This window comes from Pocillopora damicornis, chromosome 8 (genome assembly GCF_964200805.1).
Source record: "Pocillopora damicornis chromosome 8, jaPocDami1.2, whole genome shotgun sequence".
Lineage (NCBI taxonomy): Eukaryota > Metazoa > Cnidaria > Anthozoa > Scleractinia > Pocilloporidae > Pocillopora > Pocillopora damicornis.
In genome coordinates this window covers 10,832,049-10,853,203 of record NC_142677.1, presented here as the reverse complement: position 1 = coordinate 10,853,203, position 21,155 = coordinate 10,832,049, and the positions used below count along the sequence as shown (strand labels likewise).

The following is a 21,155-nucleotide window of genomic DNA, read 5'->3' as shown; positions in this document are numbered from 1 at the left end:
CATCTATGTTGTCTTAAAAGTTGTTTTTGTTGTGCTTGGTTCCCCCTACACCCTAACATCTGTAAGCAAATTCTGAAGAATATGTCTAAAAGTTAAGAGACCTTTATTCTCATGAACTTGATATTTGATAGCCTATAGGTTATAAATTTCGCAAAAATAGAAATAACATGAAAATTATCCACTGGGAACTTGATAGCTCATGCATAAAATCTTTACTGTTACATAGTTGTCAAAGCATTGTGTTTGTCAAAAACGATCATGATGTTAATTTCGTTACTATTCAAATTCCCCACAAATAATGAACAGGAAGAGCTTAGCCGCAAGCGTATTCTGATGTAACAGGACGTACATCTATTATTTTAATAATAAGATACGAATTAAAATACGTCAAAAGATAACCGTTTGATGGATAAAAAGATGAATTAACTATCACCTCGAACTATATCGAAGTTCAATTGATTTCAAGGTCAGATGGTGCGGATATAAATAAAAACATGGGTCCTTTTTATTGCTTAAACACAGTTTTTCTGCCTCGCAAAATACGCCGACGATTAATTTGTCGCGAAATTGAGTTACCTGAAAAGTTTTATTAAGAAGGCATTTAAACAACATTTTTGGGATATATTTTTAGGGAAGACCTATCCCGTCACTGGCCCTCCTCACTTATCGGATGTGATCCCCTCCCCACCCTAAGGATGTCCGAATTCTTCTCATTCCGTTACATTACTTAGTCGTTCCAAACAAGGCAAGCCCACATTACAGAGCCACAGTTCACTTTGTCAGGAGTACAATACAACTTAGCGGTTGACTGATCTTGTGTTAGCTGATAACAATGGCCTCTAGGACTCCAGTTCGCTTAGACCCAGTAACAGGCAAAAAGATTCCACCGCCTGTTTCGCCGAAGCCTGTCAGAATGACAGCCACACGGTTAACGAAAGCGAATCCCAGACCGCCACCACCATCGCTTCAGTCTTCAGGTGGAATGAAAAGCACTGAAGAAGAACTTGACGCACTAACTGATCTTCTTGTGAAGAATTTGGAGAATACAGGCGATCCAGACTTTTTCGGTAAGGCACTGCGCTGTGTTGCATTGTTGATGTTTACTTGTTCTGTTTTGCATCGCGTCTTGTGCGAGGGCTTCTTTTGCAGTTCTGTCTAGGCATTGTTTGGGTTTTGGGTAAATCTGTTTATAATACTCAACTCATCTAGGCTTTTTCCTCGACTGGATTTACATGGTTATGTTTTATTAATCCTGTGCAATGAACAGACGCTGTTTACTTTTCGATTTGAGTGTTGTATCAAAGCACACAGTGGGTCAGAAAATTGGTAACACTGACTTTCCTTTCCTTACAGCGGATCAAACATCGCTTGATTCTTAAAGTTTCAGTTTTAGTCTCACTAATGTAAGAGCACTTAACCAGCTTTAGAAATGACGTCGCAAATTTACTGTAAAGCCCGATATACTCTAAATAGATGATCTTTCCTTAGACACGTAATTTGCCAAAAAATGGAAAGAAAATTTTTTTGTGCTGTCCAATCGTATTCTAGCTTAAAAGTAAAAAACATAGCGTAGCTTAAAACTGTATACCAGTTAATGTTCCTTTAAAAAAAATTAAAGCTGTTATGCTGTTACTTTTACAGTATTAGCGTGGAATTAAGAAATTGAATGAATAATTTATTGATCCTTGCTTGCAGAAAACTGAAATTGTTAAAATCTTTCACATTCCTTTCTTGGGTGTCACGGTGTCTAGGAACTTATAGAAATGTCCTGTTAGGAATTGCTCCAGTGTGCTACTCATCTACTGCTGTTGCATCATTCAGCTACCAAATGTTTAACTTCGAAAGTTAACTCAGCTGACAATTTCCATATTTGCAACATAGTTATGTCAGTTTGTCATGTCAATTGTCCTAGGTCACAACATCTGTTAGGATGGCATTACTTCAATATTTAAATTAGGTAGCTAGATATGATATGGGGAACAAATTGTTTTTTTTTTTTTAAGTGAACTCTCTATGAACAGGAAATTCACCATTTTCCAAGATTTAGCTGACTTTTGAATTCAAAACTTAACATCTTGAATATCTCTGATCATTTCAATTGGCCAGTGATTAATTACAGAACTGTTGCTAGTGGCTTCTCTTTTTACACAACATGTCACACAATTCCTTGATTTTGCCCAACCATTCAAGACATAGACAAACAAGAATTTCTACTTGCATTGAGTATAATTTTTTTTTGATATTCAAAAGACATTTAGAATACGGTAGATATTCTGTCAAAAGTTTTTCAGGAATACTTATTTGTGCTCTGTTTACATTAGCTTAGAGAGAACATAGTTACAACACCTAAATATAAGATGAAATGTTTTCTAGACCCAGAGGTAACATTTTCCTTTTAACTCTCAAAAGTGATAAACATGTAACTTTTCCCCACAATAACCACCAGAATTGACAATCAGATCTAGGTTTTTAAGGGTCAAGTGAGGCTTTACCTAGAATATTTAGTGGCAGAAAACACACTTGTCATTTATTTGAATTTGAAAGTGGACCAAAATAATCAAGATATCATGAACAGTAAGGGGACGACTTTTTTATTTTTTATGATTAATATGTGTTTGTTTGTTTATTTTTTTCATAGGAATGTGCAGTAAATGTGGGCAGAAAGTCTCAGGAGAGGGGACGGGTTGTACTGCCATGGAAAAATTATTCCACATCAAGTGTTTCCTTTGTGACAAATGTGGTGAGCAGATTTTCAGTATTTATTGATATTCCTGTGGTTCAGTTGATCTTGATGTCCATTGAGCTGTTCGGGTTAGGGTGTATCTAGTATAAGACACTTTGACTGGTTTCCAAAACCTAACCTTTCAGGAACAGATAAAATAAGAGCAACCTGAAGATTCTGAAGATGTTAACAAGATAATATAAAGTGGTCCTGCATGCGTGTTAACAAGATAACATAAAGTGGTCCTGCATGCGTGTCAACAGACATACACACAGGTCTTGGGGACATTTCCCGTCCAGATGACCAGTCTCAGCACTCTTCCTAAGCAGAGTACCAAAATCTGTTATGGGCTCAAAGGAGCTTGGGGGAGAGCATGTTTTTCAGGCTCTGATTTGTGTCCTCTTTGAGTATGTTCAGTTGCCCAGTGGCTCCTGTCCTTATCAGCCTTAAAATTTCCAATGTGGAAGATCCTTGCAGGCACAGTTTTAGAAGGATCTCAAGGTTCTCAAAGGTTTTTCTTTGGGAAACTGAGGAGCCCAGCTCTTTTAAGCCTTCAGAAGAGCAATTTTTATTAATTTTCCCAAAGTGAAATGCAAATTGCCCCAGAATCTCATGCTGTGTGCATGGCCCTTGTGTTAGTATTAAGTCTGGCTGGAAATTCATACTATGGTCTATACTATTTTACCTTTGATAGGTTTCTGGTCAAGCAGGATTTTTCTTCAGAGTTTTATTTCCTGTTATTTTCTACTCCACTTAGCTGACTATAGTTCATACCTGTTTTCATAGGATGTCAGCTGACTGGCAAGGTGTTCTACAAAGTGGAAGAGGAAGTGTTTTGTGAGGCAGACTATCTAGTGAGTGTTATTTTGGAAAATATTTTCTAATTAAATATGTTGCTCAAACAGAGACAGGTAAACATATCAAGATGTATAGACAGAATGTTTGAAATTTTGGCTATTTATGGCTTAAAACCTGACTTTCACCAGCTTTGTCATTGTATTTGCTTAGCTATCTAGCAAAACTCAACTTTTCCTCAAGCTTCCAAACTGAAAACAACATGGAAGGTAAACCTTCTAGAGAGGAATAACACCAATTTTGTAGGAGTGATTTGAGAGATTAATGGTGTACAATAATCTACCATATATTTGCACAATAAATCAAAATTTAAATTTAAAATTTACCTTAAGCTGTTTATTTACAGGATACACTGGAGACCTGTTGGGCTTGTAACAAACGTATTACAGAAAGGGTAAGGAACTCATAACATTTATTATAAAATTTCAATTGAATTGAACTAGCCTTGTTTGAGTGATCAAAAGAACAGATAAAATGCCATCTTATGAAGTTTGATGCTCCAGAAGGTGTTTCACACCTGATAAAAAAGAGAGAGAGAGAGAGAGATTGATTCACTGCACAGCATCATGTACTTACTGGGGACTAATGCATTAGGGTGCTGATAGAAGCATTCTAGTCTGGGTAGCACTCAGTAATAGCGGAGCTTGCAGAGTGTAGCCCCATAATTGTACAAAATGGTAGTGGTAACCCATCAAGCTGAAAAAATTTGGACTTATGACCATACGGGTGTCCGTACGAGGTGCTATGCATGGTCAACTGTACGGCGGGCATGTCAATACCATGGCTTTGTCTAGTAGTCCAGTGGTCAGTGCACTGGGCTCCAAGTCAGATAACCTGGGTTCTGGTCCTGGCCAGGGCAAGGTGTTGTGCCCTTGAGACGTGCGGGAAAAAAAAAATGCAAGCTCCGCTTTTGGGCTTGGCTAAATCTATATATTATGTACATTCAAATCTGAAGGTACTGGTACATCTTGACTAATTAATCCCATGGTTCCTAAAACTCATTAACATGTAATTTCTCATTATCAGAAAACTTATTAGCTGAAGGGTGCTCTCTTAAAAAAAGGGAGAAATTCTTTCAACTACGAGTGAAATTATTAGTTAAAGCTTGAAAACTGAAGGTTGAATCCCAAAAATTAAATTTTAACTTTAAAAGGGAACTGAGGCCTAAAGAATTGTAATTTTTTCACATTCATTTTTAGTTAGCTTTGGAGGAGCGAGATAAAGTATACAGAGTTATTTTCATTCACTTCTTGTATTGTATGAAAAATTGTGATTTTCAGTCTCTTTTGCAGGGGTATGGGGGCAGGGGAAGGTGGGCAGGATGAGGTGTGAGGGGGGTGGGGTGAGGGGCAGGGTGTAATACCCTCTATTCCACTCTTGGGTCATTTCCTACAGATCTATTCAGTTTTAAGATGTTTACTTTATTTATGGGGTGAAGTGCTAATGCCATTTTATTTACAGTACCAAATTCTGTTATCAGATTCTACGGGCCACTGGGAAATGTTTTCATCCAGACTGTTTTGTGTGTGAAGTTTGTAGTAAAAAACTTGATGGAATACAGTTCACAGTGGACAACTTTAATATAATCCATTGCATTGAGGACTACTATAGGTATTTATGTTATGACAAGTTTTTGATTGTAATAATGATTACTATTAGAATTCTAATTGTAATGACAGTACTGATAATCATGATCATCATTACATTTATTGTACTTATTCAATAAAAGTTGGAAAAGAAAAACACCAATCTGATTTCAGTTAATTTGATTTTTTGGCTGAAAACTGGAACATGATTTTTAGCTTATAAAACAAAATTATAAAGTATAGGTAAATTTACCAAAATCTGACTAAAGATTTGAAGGGTAAATTTCTTCTACAAAGTTCTACAAGTAGGCTAACAGTATGTTAATCAATAAGTGTTTTTACCTTCCCCAGGTGTAACATACCTAATTAATATAATGCAATAAAATAGAGAAAATCAAAGTTTCCACTGGAAATTTGTTATTTCTTGATGTGTCAATATTTTGACCGCCAATATTTCAGAAACTAAGTGTTTCATTCTTTCTTATTACAGGAAATACTCTCCAAGATGTGCAGCTTGCAATCAGCTTATAGTCCCTGAAGAGGTAAATAATTTTCTATTTAGTAGTGCATTTTAGCCAGCTACATAAAAACCCTTGGATATCAAGACTAAATAATATTATTTAAAGATTGTTCTCACTTTTTCTAATGCATTACCTTAAAAATCTGGTAGTTCCTTTATGCATGTCAATAATTAATGTGTGTAAAACAAATGAAAATCTGATTATCACATTTTACATTTCCCCCCCAAAAAATTATTCTAACGTAAAATATGTTTCTCACATCTTTGTTCAAAATGATATACCATTAACCATGGTCATTATTACATGTCACTTGAAAAGTGTGTAATTTTGTGACCTCACTGCATGTTTGCTGTTTCATACTGCAACATAATATCCAACTGCACTGAGTAATGACAAGTACAAATTACATGCAATATGAATACAAATATCATGCAATATTAAGGCAGTTGGTTATTTTTCTCTGAAAAAAGACTTGTTGGCTGTGCATGCTCTGCTTCTGTATCTTCTTTACTTTCCCACCTTCTCAAAAAGTGCCTAAAGTTTTTGTTTGTATTTTGACCCACCTTACAGGCCCATCAAAATACCACACAACTTGCAAAACTAGTCATCAATATTACATGCTAGAATATGTAATAAAACATATATTTTCCTGTATTCTATTTTACACTCAAATTAATGTTGTTCAATGTTCTTTCAGGGTCAAGAAGAAACTGTTCGTATTGTCTCAATGAATAAGGATTTTCATGTCAAGTGCTATGTTTGTGAGGTTAGATATACAAAACCTTTTTAATTATTGAATTGGAGACCTTAAGTAAGTCTGTTTTTAAAGACTCACAAGAATTTTGTGACTTTTAACTCTTCAAATATCACAAGTGATACTTAAAGGTTCTTTCACAAATTGAATAGTTTACATAATCTTGCAAAGAGAATAATTTTTGCAAACTTGTCAGCTGGAGGTTCATACCAAATTATCCTGACAAACTAGTAGGGAAATGTTAAGCAGCCAGAAGGGGGAATTACCATATAGATTATGGGAGTTAAATGGTTCAAGAAGCCCCATCGCAGTATCTTTAGTTCCTATAATTTAACCCTTTAACTCCCATGAGTGACCAAGACAGAATTTCTCCTTACAATATCAATACAATATCAATCAGATAAGTGATGAGAATAAAAAAATATCAATTTGGGGTTAATAAGTTGATCCAATACTAAATTCTCTGAACTGACATTATAAGAATTGTATGGTTAACAGTCAAAAGAATTACAAATTTGATCAGGGAGTTAAAGGGTTAAGGTCATCAAAAATTGTTATCAATCAGATGAAAAAAACTGCACTGTCTTAAAAATTATTGTATATTATTATACCTCACAGTTAGTATACATGTACGCTATTAAGCTTGCTGTATTTGACTGTACGGCCAACTGAAGTCAAAAGTTTGTGAATGGAAATCTTTTTCCTCTATTTGAACCCAAAGATATCATGAACATCCTGCTAACCTCGTTTTCTCTGTTTGTACTGTAAGTTACAGAAACTCATTTCTTTCTGCTCTGATTTAATAGCTTTCACACTTCATGCATAGGCCATAAATTTGACCAGAAAATATTTGGTCTATAACTTATAGTGTGGACCGCTAACTTGGCTAATAAGAGGTATTTAGACACCTGCTATCATAAACACATTTATAGTTACTTTCCCACATTAGTTACCATCTAGTTTTTGGTTGTTTTAGGACTGCAGTGCCCCTTTATCAGCAGAGAAGGGTGGCTCTGGCTGTTATCCTTTGGACAATCACCTTCTATGTCAAGACTGCAACGCAATCCGTGTTCAGAAGATGACAGCTGAACTAGATTATAGGCCAGCACGGCCTTTGACAACTGAACTATGAGACCTGTGTGGTTACTAACAAGTAGAAGCTGACTTTGTGAATGAGGACAATGTATTATCAATGGTTATGTTATTATAATTAACTACTTCATTGTTAACTGGGAATAGTTGTCAGAAATTCATTGTGTCTGCAGTGTCAAGGAACACAGTCTCTGACTTTGAAATTCAGCACCAGCTTGATTGTCATGGAAGAAGTTTCCTTAACTTGTTTGGACTGTTTTTAGAAATTAGTGTAAGTGATTTGTTTTCTAAAAGGTTGTATAGAAAAGTCTTGTCTCAGGGTAAGAATAAAGCATTAGTCAGTTGTAAAGGGACTGAACTTTCCTTCTTCTGATGAAACTTCTTCACCATGTGAGCTGATAAAGTGATTACCCGTCCCGCTGGTTGGGGCTGAACATTGGTGCAAATGTTTCTGAAGAAGAAAAAGAGCCTCCTGTTCCTTTACTAAAGCAATAAAGCACTGAGATTTTCATAGGTTTATTATGGTTAAAGCAAGTTTGCAGCAGTACACAAAATTCCTGTTTGGTTGCTACCTGAACAGAATATCTGTTAGATGCTTTCAATTGTACAATAATTTTAAAGTTTTCGCAGATTATAACTATCACCAGCTGGGAGTTTATGGCTTGACATAGAATGGCAGAGTATAAAAATAGCAATGAATAAATCAATCATTGTTCAAAAATTATGGAAGTTTGTAATGCCATGGTTGACTGTTGTTCAGAGAAAAAGGTTTTGATAGAATATGAAACAATTTTTTTTGGTGATTTAGTTTGTTTGTTGGTTTTCTTTTTGTGGTATATTATAACAAAGGGTGTATTGATTTAACCCTTTAACTCCCATGTGTGACCAAGGTCGAGGCAGACCATTGCATAACATTATCACAAAAATATCAAGCTGACAAGAGATGAGAATAAAAGAAAGTATCAATTAGGGGATAACTGGTTGATCCAATTCAAAATTCTCTGCTCTAACACCATAAGAATTGTATGGCAGATGGCAAGGAGAATTACTAGAGAGAACTTGGGTGTGAGAGGGTTGGAAAGATAAGTTCACTTTTGAATTTGTGTGTAGTTTCAAATAGAATGTTTTAAGTAAATTTTCAAGATAACACGCACTTTGACAAATGAATAAAAAAAATCTTGATTTATTTAGTGTACTAAAGTTCCTACTATGAACAGGAATTGCAATGGTCACCAGCACCTTTTTTGAGCAGAAAGCTGATGTGGAGAAATATATGAGCTTAGGGATATTGATTGGCATTTAAAGCCAAATTCTTGCTACTAAAATTTTAAGACATTTATGGCAGGTACTGGAAAGAATTGATGTGTAGATCTTAGGCATAAAAAGTCTAACAGTTGATCTTAAAAAACAAGTTTGGCCCTTTCAGAAAAAGGAAAATTAAAGGATAAACCTTCTTATAAGACCATCATTTCTGCAAATTGAAATAACTTGCTTAAGTTCAAGAAAATTATTAGTTGGTAGTGAGACACCAGAGAACCTCATTCCCTTTGACTGTGCTGTCAACAAAATGTCTGAATGGTCATTCTGCTTGAATAACTTTCAACTTCAGAGAGGCTTCCTTGGTTTCAACCAACCTCAGGTTGTCAGTCAACCAGATCAACCATATTCTGCCACCAGGGATTGTGTAAATTGTAGCTTCCCATAAGAGTGGCTCTACAATTGCACTGAGAAAGGTGTGCACTCCACAAATGTTTACTTCTTTTCCAAGTCCTGATTCAAGCTTTCCCATGCTAAGGAAAGGTACAGCTGTGTCTCTGCTTGCCTCATTTTCACTGATAATGTACATCAACATCACTCCACATCAACTTCAATAGAAACAATGTGTTTTCCTGGCACCATGGCTAAACCAAGAATCCGTGGCTCTTCTTTCTCATCTGCATGAACATTAAAAAAAGAAAGGACAAGTAGTTAACCCTTTAACTCCCAAAGATGTGATTTTCAATTCTCTCCTTTAGCTGCTACACATTTCCTTATAAACTGGTGATGAGAATTTGGTGTTAGATCAAGATGACAACTTCTACCTGATAAGTTTGACTACTCTCTTAACCTGTTTGCTGGATAATGAATGAATATTTAAGGGAGAAGTTACGTGTCAATCATGTCCGGGAGTTAAGGTGAGGATGGGAGAAAGACAGAGTAGCTCTACATCATCAACTCAGTTGATAAAACCAAATTATCACATGGTAGCTTTGGGTTTGTTCTATCAAGACAGTTGGTATAGTGTTGCAGGAATCGAGTGTAAAATGAATGGAATGACTTTCTAAATAGACAAATGTCTAACTTAACTTAACTCACTCTCCAGCTTATGTCATCCCATACAAATGCCATGTTCACATAAGGGAAGAAAATTTACATTAACACTACTCCTCTCCACCCAGGAATACAAATGACTGCAAGGAAAAGCTTAACAAAACACTGGAGGGGAGGGAGGGGTACCTGTGGGTGACTCACATCCCACTTGGGAATTGTGGTATGCCACCAATCATAGGTAGCCAGAATCAGAGATAAGCACCATGAATGGATGAATGGTGAACCACTTTACCAATAAATTAATGAAAAGTTTCAGTACCTGAAGAACCAACAAACTCCTGACATGATCCTAAAATTATATTCCTATCTTGATCAGTGCATAGGAAGGAACCAATTAATGTTCTTCCATCAGAGATCTTTATTCTCATGATCTTGTTAAGCCATGACTCTAAGAGTTTCCTTTTTTCACTTTTTTCTGGGTTGTCACCATTAAATTCTGTCTCCTAATTAAAGAGAAATGGCACAGTACTATAGTGAGATTGTCATACAGCAAAGCTTACTTCAAAAATATTTTTGGCATACTAAGTAAAGATAGCCTATCTACAATGTTAATCCTACACCCCTGTAGGAGGAACAGGGATGGCCCTACAGTGGTAATAACCCTTGTCTCCCCCTGATGTGGCCTGGGTTCAACTCCTGCACATGGGGCCTGATTATCAAAACGCCTGGTTTCTTTACCAGCCTGAAGTAACATTTTGAAATCTAATTCTAGGGCATGAGAGCATACGTCCTACTTCGAAAACCGTTTCAGTCTGTTTTGTTTCCTGATATTTCAGAGCTTGCGTTTCAAAACTTTCAAATTACAATCTTGAAATACCATAAATTTAATGCTCAAAACCAACAATTTAAACAAAGCCTGATGTATAGCAGGGTGAACTTTGATGGGTTTTAAGTTTTTGTTTTTTTTGTAACCATTCACTTGTCAGTAGGGGCAATGAGCTAAATTGCCACAAAATCACAAATTAGAGATACGTAAAATTCAAAATACTCAAAAGAAGTATTTCGCATTGATTAAAAAGAAAAAATACCATTGATATTAAAGTAGAGCAAAGATTGTAATCGAGTTTGTCCATTCTACGACTAAGAACCAGTGTCTGGGAAACATACCACATTAGACGATGGGCTTGATTCCTTTTTTTCCTCAAGAAGCTGCATATTATGCAAAATAAGATAAGATATTACTTAAATGCAAAAAGACCCTTGCTGGAAATATTGTCGCAAAATGAATATAGATGTTACCACATCTGTCGCCTCTTCCACTCCGTCCGCCATGTTTTCCTCTACGTCTGGTAAGGACTAAGTAGGAGACTTCCCGTATGTTCAAGGGCGGTTGCCAGGATGTTTCAATTGACCAATCATCTTTTTATGACGTAAATCCTATTGCGTTGAAGCTTTTTTCAAGGAGTCCATCTTGGATAGTTTCGTGATAAAGGGTCTGAAGGAAAATCCGTTTCATCGTTGTCTTCGAAAGGTTTTTCTCTTGGATAATACCATCAATTTTTTCTTAGTAATCCTAAGTTTTCCTTGTTTGTCTCTTATTTAAAATTTAATGCCACTGAACCTGTCAAACATGGTTCTAAAGTTAAGAATCGCCGTCGTTTGCTCCAGTAACCAAAACCGCAGTATGGAAGCTCATAATTTCTTAAGGTAAAGCGTTTCACGTCCAGAAAAGTTTCTAAAGGGACACTTTTATGTAGTTGTTTGTTAGGCCAACGATTGGCCATGGTCGGTTTGCTTTTTGAGGGAAGAATTGCGTTAGGAATGTGTTTTTTCGTTTCTTTTGTTTCAGCAAGCGCGGTTTCAATGTGAAGTCATTTGGTTCAGGAGTTCAAGTGAAGTTGCCCGGCCCAGCTCCGGATCGACCAAACATTTATTCATTTGATACAACCTACGATGAAATGTACCGAGATTTACTGAAAAAAGACCCTCAACTGTATCCAGTCGATTTTCGAAGTTTTAGCGTTGTTGCTATTCAAGAGTAGCAAACAAAGGCGGTAATCTGGTAATGGAAATTTGCTCAGATTCTACTTGCATTCCATCACGTAATGTCGCTAATTGAGCCCCTTTTTGGTTGTATCATTCCCTATTTTTAGTATCCAGGAAATGGAACGTAATGGGAAATTTTCTACTGACTAACAGAAAAGATAGTTTTAGTTAGATCTTGCCTTTTAGGTTAACAGGCGGTTAAAGCATGTGCGAACGTAAGTAAATTGGGTTGGCAAATATCAAATGACGTAGAAGCGTTGTTTGCCACCGGGAAATTCAATATCATTTCTTTGCAGCTCATGAGAAGTGGACCAGAATGTCTCGGCACTCAAAATGGAAAGCCTGTGTGACTAATGCGAGTTGATTTACCATACTTTGTGAAAATAGTTAAATTTTAATGTTAGTGAGGGACACAGTGCTTTGTGTAATTGAGGCAGACATCAACAAAGGTTGACAGGGATGAAAGAAGAAATGGACCAGATTGTGGCAAAGGTAATATCCTGTTTCCTGAGACACATTTTTGTGTGAAATTTTGCTTTATCAAAGCATTTGGGTGAATAAATGTATCAGTATGAATCACTGTGTTACTACTGAAATAACCTATCAAATCATCACCCCACTACTCCCTTCATCCTTTCATACAAATCTTTTCTTTTCTGGGCTTCGAAAGCAAGCGCAAATCCATTAACTATTAGAACTGTAAGCTTGATGAGCTGACTTAGACATCCCCTTTGTTGATGTGAGAAAGTTGCCCTTGTATTACATTTTAAAAACAACCTTGTGGTCCTAACCAAGACCATTCTTGAAGGGAAAATTGATCACCTGAAAAGATATAGAACTTCCAGGACAAAGAGTGATCAGATTTCAGAAAATTAAGGTGTTGTAGGAAATGGAACCTTCAGATGGTAATTCTGGCAATTGCACAAGCGAATCTTGAACAAGATTAATCTGCATCAGTTTGATTCCTCTATCAGCCTCTTACCACTGAATGGCACCATGAATATATCTCCACTTCAGTTATTTTCTCAGAAAAAAGATAAGTTTCCTTGGATACATTTGGACATATCTACCAAGGGCTCCAAAAGCTTCCAGACTTTTCCACCTAAATAAGTTTTTCGTGTGAAAGAGTTACTACTGTGAACATGCACCACACCCGAGACCTAATTTGGCTTGTGACTAAAATGGGACCATAATTCAAATGGGAGTATCTTCAAGGTGGACCCTGACATTCTAATCTTGAGAGAGAGGTCATTGAGAGAATTAGAGAAAGTGACCACAAAGATGTCAAACCACCCTTCTAACAGTTCTAATCAACAAGCAAGATAAAACATTTGAGCATATTTCTGATCCTGATGAGATGGAAGAAGGGAGAGTGATTTGAAATTGGCAATTACATAACACTAACTTACAGTGAGTGAGTGGAGTGCTGTAAATGCAGAAGATTCTATGCAGACAGCAAATAGGAAATGATACACTACACCTTTTGGCTGTCATACCAAAGGACGTTATTTAGCACTGACCTTGGAAAAGCAAAGTTCTACTGGCAGATGCTTAAAAAGTCTGGATAAATACCCTTTGCTTTTGGTGATTGATCTTTGCAGGAGAAGCCTTTCCTTAGAAATTACTATAATATGCAAATGTCATTCAGATCTCTACCTTAAGAAGTAAACAATTTTTGTTAGCTATCTTTATATGTCCTCATCAAAGTGATCAATAGGCCATCTTGAGTCTGAGGCATGCATGCACTTAAATTGAGTATAGATGCAGATTTTCTTGGGTGATTATTTAGAACAGTTGAGTACGACAGCAATCGGTTTGAGTCCTTGTGGTTTTATAGATTATATGAGGAGGCTTTATATGAACAAGGGCCTGTTTTGAAGCAAAGGAACCTCACTACGATAGCAATGTTGGCAGTGATGATACTGCTTTAGGCTGATATCTGTACCATTTGGCTTGTTACAAGCTGGTGATGCAGTGTGTGGTTGTGCCTTGGCTTATTTTACTAGGGTAGATGAACCTACTTGAGATGCACCTGCTTTAAAAAGGTAGCATCAAAACAATGTTACATTTTAAACGCCATATGTCAAATTGGTTATCATTCTTTCAGTGTCATTCAGAAGTTAAAGAATGTCTTTTGAATGTAACCATTTCCAGCAAAATTTAGTATTGTTCAAATTTTGATGTTACATCCTAGCGTTGTTCATGAGAAGACGAGTGACCATTAGGTTATCTACAGTTTAGTGGTCAAATTCGTGTCTGCTAGCTGTGTTGTCTCTGTGAGCTAAGAGTCTGACTTGCAATCAGTGTGATGAGAATTAAAAATCCTCATATTATCAAAATTCCCTAGTTGAAGATTCCCAAGGTAATGGAATTGCTTTAATGAATAGTGTATAGTGACTGAATTCTATACTTATACCTGAATCATGCCAGCTGATATTCGGGCCTTTCTACAAGGAGATGTTAGGTTGTATTTTACCTACATGGCAAGGCAAAGAAAGAAGTGAATAACTCAGTGAGAACTAGATTACTAATGGAAGAATAACCTCATTCAAAGCCTTGTATTACTAAGCAATCACAAATGATGAATTGTCAATTTTTCTGGTTATTTGGCACATTCATAGCCATTCAGCTACTCCCTCATTGGTTTCCTAGATGGAGAGGTTGACCTGAGTTAAGAAGATGTCTATTTTAGAAGACAACTATGCATTGCAACAATTACTCTTTGAAAGTTTCGAGCAATTCAACCTGAGTTTAGACTTAATCCATATCAGTGTGGAAAAACCTTTCCAGTTATTGGGCCTAAACGGATCACAAGTTATGTAAAGCCTCCTGTGGCAAGATTCTGTTTTTGACTTTTCTCTCTGAAATCGTGTTCTTTCTTGATGGATTCTAACTTGGGGTACAATTTGAAATGTATCCAAATTATTCCTGAAAGATTATGCTGAAGAAAGGTCTGATGGTTTGCCTTAATTGGTCAGGTTTTGGTGTTATATGTGATCATGGTTGCCACCTGGTAGTATAAGATGGTTATAGTAGTGAAATACTAGGTCATGAAGGTGCCCACCCTTGATGCATTGAACAATGTTACTAGTTCAAACAGTAAATGCTCTATATCCTTTGGTGCAATGAACTTAGTGGCATTCTGCAGTATAGTCTAAAAAGAAGGTTTCTTGAACTAAAGGGAAATGATAAGTTCGCCTTTAGAAAGTGATTTTACTTGAAATTTGTAATATTTACACATGCAAATTTAGTGCTATACAGATGTTAATGATGCAATCAAATTTCTCCCTCTGAAATAGAGCACAGTAGAATTAAATTAGCTTTTAATTTTTTGTTGTGATCTAGATTGTTGAAGTCGTTGGTCTATCTAACAATTAGAGAGCTTTTCAACAAGTTTTAAAAAAAACAACAACAATAAAGGAGATTTGCAAGGGGCCAATGAGAACCCAAAGAAAACACGAGTTGTAGGAGTAAGAGGTGTGGGAAACATGGGACTAAGTTGCAGGTGTTTGCCAGACTAATCAAACAGTGAAGTCTAAAAGCTACCCCACATGACATTTCACATGAATGAAAGTCTCCAATCATTAAGAATATTTTAAATATAGGTTGACTTGTTGAAAATGTTTTCCAAATTAATGAATTTGGGATTTATGTGGCTAGTAAGAGATATGCACTTTTACATGTTGTCTTGGCGCTTAATATTATTGCAGTCAATGCTGTGAAGCATAATTTGACAACAGCCATTACCAAAATATAATTTTTGATCAGATGGCGTTCTGTTATTGCAACCTATCATCACTTTCTACTTCTTGGGGTGTTGAATAGTAGTGATTCAAATAAACAAGTCAGTCCAAAGAGTTCTAATGGTGACAAATTATTGGAAAGTCACTTTATTTGAGCTGAAACTAATTTGATAGCCATTAATTGTCATGTAGCTTATCTTTGCTCTGAAGTAGGGTGGGTGTGTTTCTTACTGTACTGTAGAGAAAATGCAGTTGAGATGTTGATTCTCATGAGTAACATTTCTAGGTGGATTGTGGATTGTAATTTTGAAGTTTCTTAGGGGTATTAAACTGAGAGTGTGCCTCAGCAGAGTTGTGGTGTGATTGCCTGCATGAGCTTGAAATGTCAGTATGGAAGGAATTTGGCAAGTTGAAATTTAGAAACGAGCACAATAGACTGGAAGACGATATGGACTACAGAACTGGGCTGAATAAGGTGGATAGAGAGGATTCCAAGTTTTAGTGAAGTAATTTCTAGGAAATTATTTTGTAATTGGTATTGCAGTTAGGATACATCTTCCCTGATCTTTTCAAAGGTTTTGGGTGAAGAAGATCTGTCCTGATTAAGTAACAAGTCAAGAATACGCGGGTTGAAATTCACTGTGTGGAGGGTCTAAGATGTGATGTTCCTAGCCTCTCAGTCAATGGCAAAAAGCGTTTCTTGTGAGGAAGAAGTCAGGAGTTGATGAACAAGATTACTCAGAGTAGAGCCCTACAGCTTGCAAGAATGAACTGACACCAAACATCCAAGCTTTCTCCATTTTGGCTTTGGAAAATTACAAGTGACCCCTTAAAAAAAAAACAACAACAACAACAGCATTTTCATGATTGTCAGACTAACTGAACTGAAGCTGGCCTTTTCCCAAATGTGCAGTGTTTCCAGCGTGTCATTCAGTGTAGAGCCTAATTCTCAACCAAATTCCCTCTTGGCTTTTCTCCTGCAAAGGGAGGGGCCAAGTACTACCCATGTTGTGTTGGAATGTTCAATTGATTTAGTTGCTAGCCAAACAATCTTATAGTGTACTTCAAGCATTGCTGAGAAATGCTTACTTTGTACTGTGAAATAGGTCCATGTTGTCTTTGCCCAGAAAACCAAGAAAAACAAAGGAATTGCAACTTAAAGCAGCTTAACTTTCTTATAATTGTTATTTCAAGTGACTCATCAAGAGTTAGGGTTTTCAAAAATTTAGAGATTTTAATCTGAAGACCAAATTATGTTTAAGGTACAATTTTCCATCTATTTGGCTCATTTGCTCATCCCTCTTACCCTAAAATCAAGGTTGTAGCCCAGTTTAGTAGAGGGAACAGGATGACTCTGGTGATGAGGTCAACCTGAGACCCCATGGTTGGGATGGATCTAGGAGAGGGGTGTGGTAGGTATGCAACCCCCCTACCCCAATCATTCCTCAGTGGTGCACCCAGTCCTAAGAAAAATCAGGGATCTGCCCTTGGTGAAATATTTATGTGAGCCAAAATGTTGTTACTGTCTATTGAAGGTTGTGTGATCTTCACAATGAAGTCAAGCCTGACATAGGCACTGTAGATGAGTGGCATCAGATATGTTCCTTTGAAATAATGAAGTAGGTGGGCTGAATGAATTTGAAATTGGCACAAATGGTCTGGTAATAATGGTTCTGTTGTAACTTAAATATATATGCCAAACTTCACAAATGAAATGAACTGTTGCACAGATAATTCAGAATGTACTTTGAACTCTTGAATTCTGCTCTCTAGCTGATGTATATTTCCTACCTAATTAACTAAGAGAGTGTAGTGTTGTAATAATCTAGTGCCCTCCAGTTCATACATTTTGTTTGCATTCACCACTTCTTTGTTTTAAAGTGCATTGGTTTTAGAGGAGAAGTTGTATATTGATTCATTATGGGAGTAAAAATATTATTTTGACATGGAGTTGAAATGTGCATTATAGAACCAAGATCACTGTTGGAATCAGTTCATCCAGCTAGATTCAGCAAAGTCAACCTAGATCTGTTGTGGCTAGTGTAAATCAAGTGGTCTGAATAGGCTGTAAGAAATTAGTGAATCGCAAACTGAGGTTAAATAACCAACTTTGACTACCCATCATGGAGAATTCCTGGGACTGGTGGGTAGCGATTGCAGGAATTAAGTACAGGGTCTTGTTTAGTTATCATGAGGACCAACCTTGACATACATCACAAAACTTTTTAGCAGTCATACTCTGCTTTTATAATTTTATATCATGTACCACATGGGTATTGTTGTTTTCAGCTGAAAATTCCATTTTTTCATGGGTAAATTATTGACTGTAACATTTATAGTAATTTACAAAATTGGAAAAAATTCCTTGATTCAGCTTATTAGCTACAAGCAAAATGGAATTCTTCACATGCTGGATAGAAACAGGAGAATAAAAGCACATCCTGAGAGATTCCAAGAAACTGAAGAAGAATTTGACCTGGTGGTTACAGTGGAAGAAAGGGTGTATGATCAAGTTATCGAGTGTGAGTATCCTTTCGCCTGCTAGATAGATTAAGGGATTAGTTGTGAGGTGATGTATTTATGCTGTTATCTACATGTGTATGAGCTGTGGTGTGGAAATTATACAAAGTGACATGTACTGTCTTAGAACTGCATGCTCAGAGGGAAAATTTGAACTATTTTATTAAAATGTTAAATTTTCCTCGTCTTTTTTTTTTTTTTTTTTTTTTTTCCATTTTTAAGCAATGTGTCTTTGACATTACATAAATGTCTTTTTCATGTAGAGTGGTTGAATCATATGTTATGATTAATTAATTGAGTAATTAAGTGAGTGAATGAATGAATGAATTAATTAATTTATGGTAATGAAAGGAATGGATGAAGGGATGAACTATCCAACTACATTGATTGAGCTGGCTGCTTTTATGGTAAGCATTTTTGTGACAAGTTGGAGGGTTACCCTAATGCAATTGAAAATATTTGTCCATACAAGCTTAAACTTTTACACTTGGCTAATGCTAAAATCACAGATCTTGCATTGCTGATATGTTTTATGTGAACAGTTACAACAGTTCAAGCTCTGACTCTAATGCAGTATTTTGACAATGATTATTCTTTCAGATCTTGAATCACGTGGCGCTCAAAGCTACTCGCCAGTCCATGTCATAAACCTTGATATTCAGGATAACCATGAAGAAGCTACATTAGGAGCATTCCTTATATGTGAAATGTGTCAAGCTGTAAGTATTAAAAGTGTTGAAACTGTGGAACTGTACAGTGTAGATGAAGGAGGTGAAACATGAAAAGTAAAGCAATATCCAGATATTAAAAGGGTTAGGTGCCACAACTTTTCCCTAACAATATCTGCCCCTGTGCAAACTGTTTTTGTTGAAAAAAGTTGTATTGCATTAAATGTTATTCCCTTCTGGGAGTGGTTATTTCCTGCCTCCTTTAACCAGAGCTTATATTATATATTTCTAAAGGATTTTTTGTGATAATTTTGATATAATGTCCATAGAAGAAAAAATATAAACACCCTTGATTTTGCCACTCAGTTTGGAAGATAACCATCTTTCTAGAGAGGGATGCAAAGGGGGAGTGTTGATCTTGTTTCACACACAAGTTTGAGAAAATCCACACCACATATACTGCAAAAAGTATTTCATGGAGCACAAATTTAAGAGAGGAAACTTCAAATCTCACCTCATCTTGCCTTTCTATAAAATTCACACATCACACATCATGTTCATGTTTATGTACAACCCTTTGCCACCCTTTTAAGAGTTATATACATATTTCAGGGCTTTTAGTACTTCCAACCGGTTACTCCTGCTGATAAAAGTGTTATTTAATCTTTTTTCATTCAGATTGAAGGCCTAGATGACTTAGAAAATGAAATTGATGAAGCTATTCCTAAACTAGAAAAGAAATGGAAAAGAAATTTGCTTCACACAGTAGCTTTCTATTAGATATTGAGTATTTGTACAAACAGTGATATTTTATTCAGTCTATAATATAAGTGTAAATAGCTTTAAACAATTTTGTATTTAATTGAGTAATATCATTATGAAGCTATAGACAAACAAATGGTTTGCTTCCAAGCCAGCTCTCCAGAAGGTTGTCATTTAACTTAGATGAATTTAGAAGCAGAGACAGACATTAAATTTAAGGCTGGTGAAAGAAGTGTTGATCAAACAGCATTAGTTTCATTAGCAAAATAAACAGTACAGTGTTTAAATGTGCTTGCAAGACAACCACTTAGGAGTTGGTCATCTGTCTCACCTTTACATGCCTTGCTTAAGTGAAAATATAGTCATTTGTGCTATGTTTTGGGAATTTTTTGATCACCTAGTCACAGAGAAAACAAGCATCTTTAATTAATTTACAAATACTATTTATGCAGCCCACATCTTTCAAACTGGAATCAGTTATTTTTAATCTGTATATTTTTAATGTGAAACCACAAACTGAAAAGACAAAAGAAGTTGACAATTTGATATTTTTTTCACAAATTGTTCACTTGATAGACTCAATTGCAATCCTGAAGGTGATCCAGATTGTTAAAATATATATATATACATACAAACGGCTTAAACAACAGTGAACAAGTCTCTCTTCAAGGGTGAAGGGAAATGGAATGCAGAAGTTGTTTCAAGGAATAATAATTTTACTGATTTTGTAATTCATAGGTTTTTCCAGCTGTGACGAATCTGCATTCAATCTTGATCTTGAATAGTACAGGGTGCTTTACTTGAAACAGTTAAAATATGATTAGCTATTCATCTCGATTACTATTTCGTGTAAAGGTTTCCATTTTCAGTATTTGTTTTTGTTTTCCTCCTTTGGGAGTGAAGAGCTTTGCTTTACTTTGCGACATATATGTGAAAATTGTGCTAAAAATATGGGTGTACGACTTGATTGCGTTATTACACGGGGATTGAATGGAGAAAACTTATCGTTTACTTCCTAAAACTGTCTCAAGTGTATTTCATCGGCACAATTTTGTGCAATTGTTTTACCACTGTGAGTATTTTTTTTTTTTTACTGTACACCGCTAGAACTGTCTGTAACCTCACACGATAGTTCAGTCAATGATGGATTTATTTATATTGACCTCAAACAAGGAGTGGACTTCAAAGATATAGTTAAATTATTTTCTTGTCGTACAGCTTGTACTTTCATCAGCTAATTATCACTGAAATAAAAAAAAAAGAATAAAATAATTTTTGATTGCAATTTTGTTCAGTTTGATCATGACGTGTTTCACTCAGACACCAAGAAAAGAAAAGAAAATAGCTCCATTTGAGGAATATTTTCTACGATATCCGCCTCATTTAATCAGTTTTGAGGTTAATTCTTCAATTTTTCATTTAGCATTCTTCACTACCGTTTCGTGCTTGGCTGATTAATCACAGATGTTCCAGGCGTCATCACTTACTGCACACTCACTTCAGTCTAATGATGCATACACACTTTGTGACGTCAGTGACGCTCTATTCGTTCTGATTATCGCGTTAGTAATGTGCA

General features: G+C 36.0%; 3 protein-coding genes across 3 annotated transcripts; 2 read left to right on the top strand and 1 right to left on the bottom strand.

The window, feature by feature from the left end:
• Positions 1 to 661: 661 nt before the first annotated feature.
• On the top strand, positions 662 to 8,716 carry LOC113672207 (lipoma-preferred partner homolog). Its single transcript, XM_027188490.2, has 8 exons — positions 662 to 1,067; positions 2,639 to 2,740; positions 3,509 to 3,576; positions 3,924 to 3,971; positions 5,058 to 5,188; positions 5,654 to 5,705; positions 6,382 to 6,450; positions 7,415 to 8,716. The coding sequence occupies exons 1-8, from the start codon at positions 833 to 835 to the stop codon at positions 7,568 to 7,570; spliced, it is 861 nt and encodes a 286-aa protein (XP_027044291.2). The 5' UTR covers positions 662 to 832; the 3' UTR covers positions 7,571 to 8,716.
• Positions 8,694 to 11,246, bottom strand: LOC113672209 (N-alpha-acetyltransferase 38, NatC auxiliary subunit). The gene is made up of 4 exons (XM_027188492.2): positions 11,140 to 11,246; positions 11,008 to 11,049; positions 10,160 to 10,343; positions 8,694 to 9,464 (listed from the first exon to the last, which is right to left on the bottom strand). The coding sequence occupies exons 1-4, from the start codon at positions 11,170 to 11,172 to the stop codon at positions 9,382 to 9,384; spliced, it is 342 nt and encodes a 113-aa protein (XP_027044293.1). The 5' UTR covers positions 11,173 to 11,246; the 3' UTR covers positions 8,694 to 9,381.
• Positions 11,247 to 11,257: 11 nt separating this feature from the next.
• Positions 11,258 to 20,864, top strand: LOC113672208 (RNA polymerase II subunit A C-terminal domain phosphatase SSU72). Its single transcript, XM_027188491.2, has 5 exons — positions 11,258 to 11,547; positions 11,690 to 11,833; positions 18,012 to 18,151; positions 18,750 to 18,868; positions 19,496 to 20,864. Exons 1-5 carry the CDS (start codon positions 11,450 to 11,452, stop codon positions 19,595 to 19,597), a joined length of 603 nt encoding a protein of 200 aa, XP_027044292.1. The 5' UTR covers positions 11,258 to 11,449; the 3' UTR covers positions 19,598 to 20,864.
• The last annotated feature ends 291 nt before the right edge of the window (positions 20,865 to 21,155 follow it).

What these genes read in the sequence shown, in the direction of transcription:
- LOC113672208 (XM_027188491.2), top strand. Translation starts at nt 11,450, where the DNA reads ATGCCACTGAACCTGTCAAACATGGTTCTAAAGTTAAGAATCGCCGTC. An exon ending in CTGAAAAAAGACCCTCAACT is followed by an intron (nt 11,834 to 18,011) that starts GTATCCAGTCGA and finishes TCAGCTTATTAG; the next exon opens with CTACAAGCAAAATGGAATTC. An exon ending in TATGTGAAATGTGTCAAGCT is followed by an intron (nt 18,869 to 19,495) that starts GTAAGTATTAAA and finishes TTTTTCATTCAG; the next exon opens with ATTGAAGGCCTAGATGACTT.
- LOC113672209 (XM_027188492.2), bottom strand. Translation starts at nt 11,172, where the DNA reads ATGGCGGACGGAGTGGAAGAGGCGACAGATGTG. An exon ending in TGGAAGAGGCGACAGATGTG is followed by an intron (nt 11,050 to 11,139) that starts GTAACATCTATA and finishes CATAATATGCAG; the next exon opens with CTTCTTGAGGAAAAAAAGGA. An exon ending in CAAGCCCATCGTCTAATGTG is followed by an intron (nt 10,344 to 11,007) that starts GTATGTTTCCCA and finishes CTCTTTAATTAG; the next exon opens with GAGACAGAATTTAATGGTGA.
- LOC113672207 (XM_027188490.2), top strand. Translation starts at nt 833, where the DNA reads ATGGCCTCTAGGACTCCAGTTCGCTTAGACCCAGTAACAGGCAAAAAG. An exon ending in ACAAACGTATTACAGAAAGG is followed by an intron (nt 3,972 to 5,057) that starts GTAAGGAACTCA and finishes TTCTGTTATCAG; the next exon opens with ATTCTACGGGCCACTGGGAA. An exon ending in AGCTTATAGTCCCTGAAGAG is followed by an intron (nt 5,706 to 6,381) that starts GTAAATAATTTT and finishes ATGTTCTTTCAG; the next exon opens with GGTCAAGAAGAAACTGTTCG.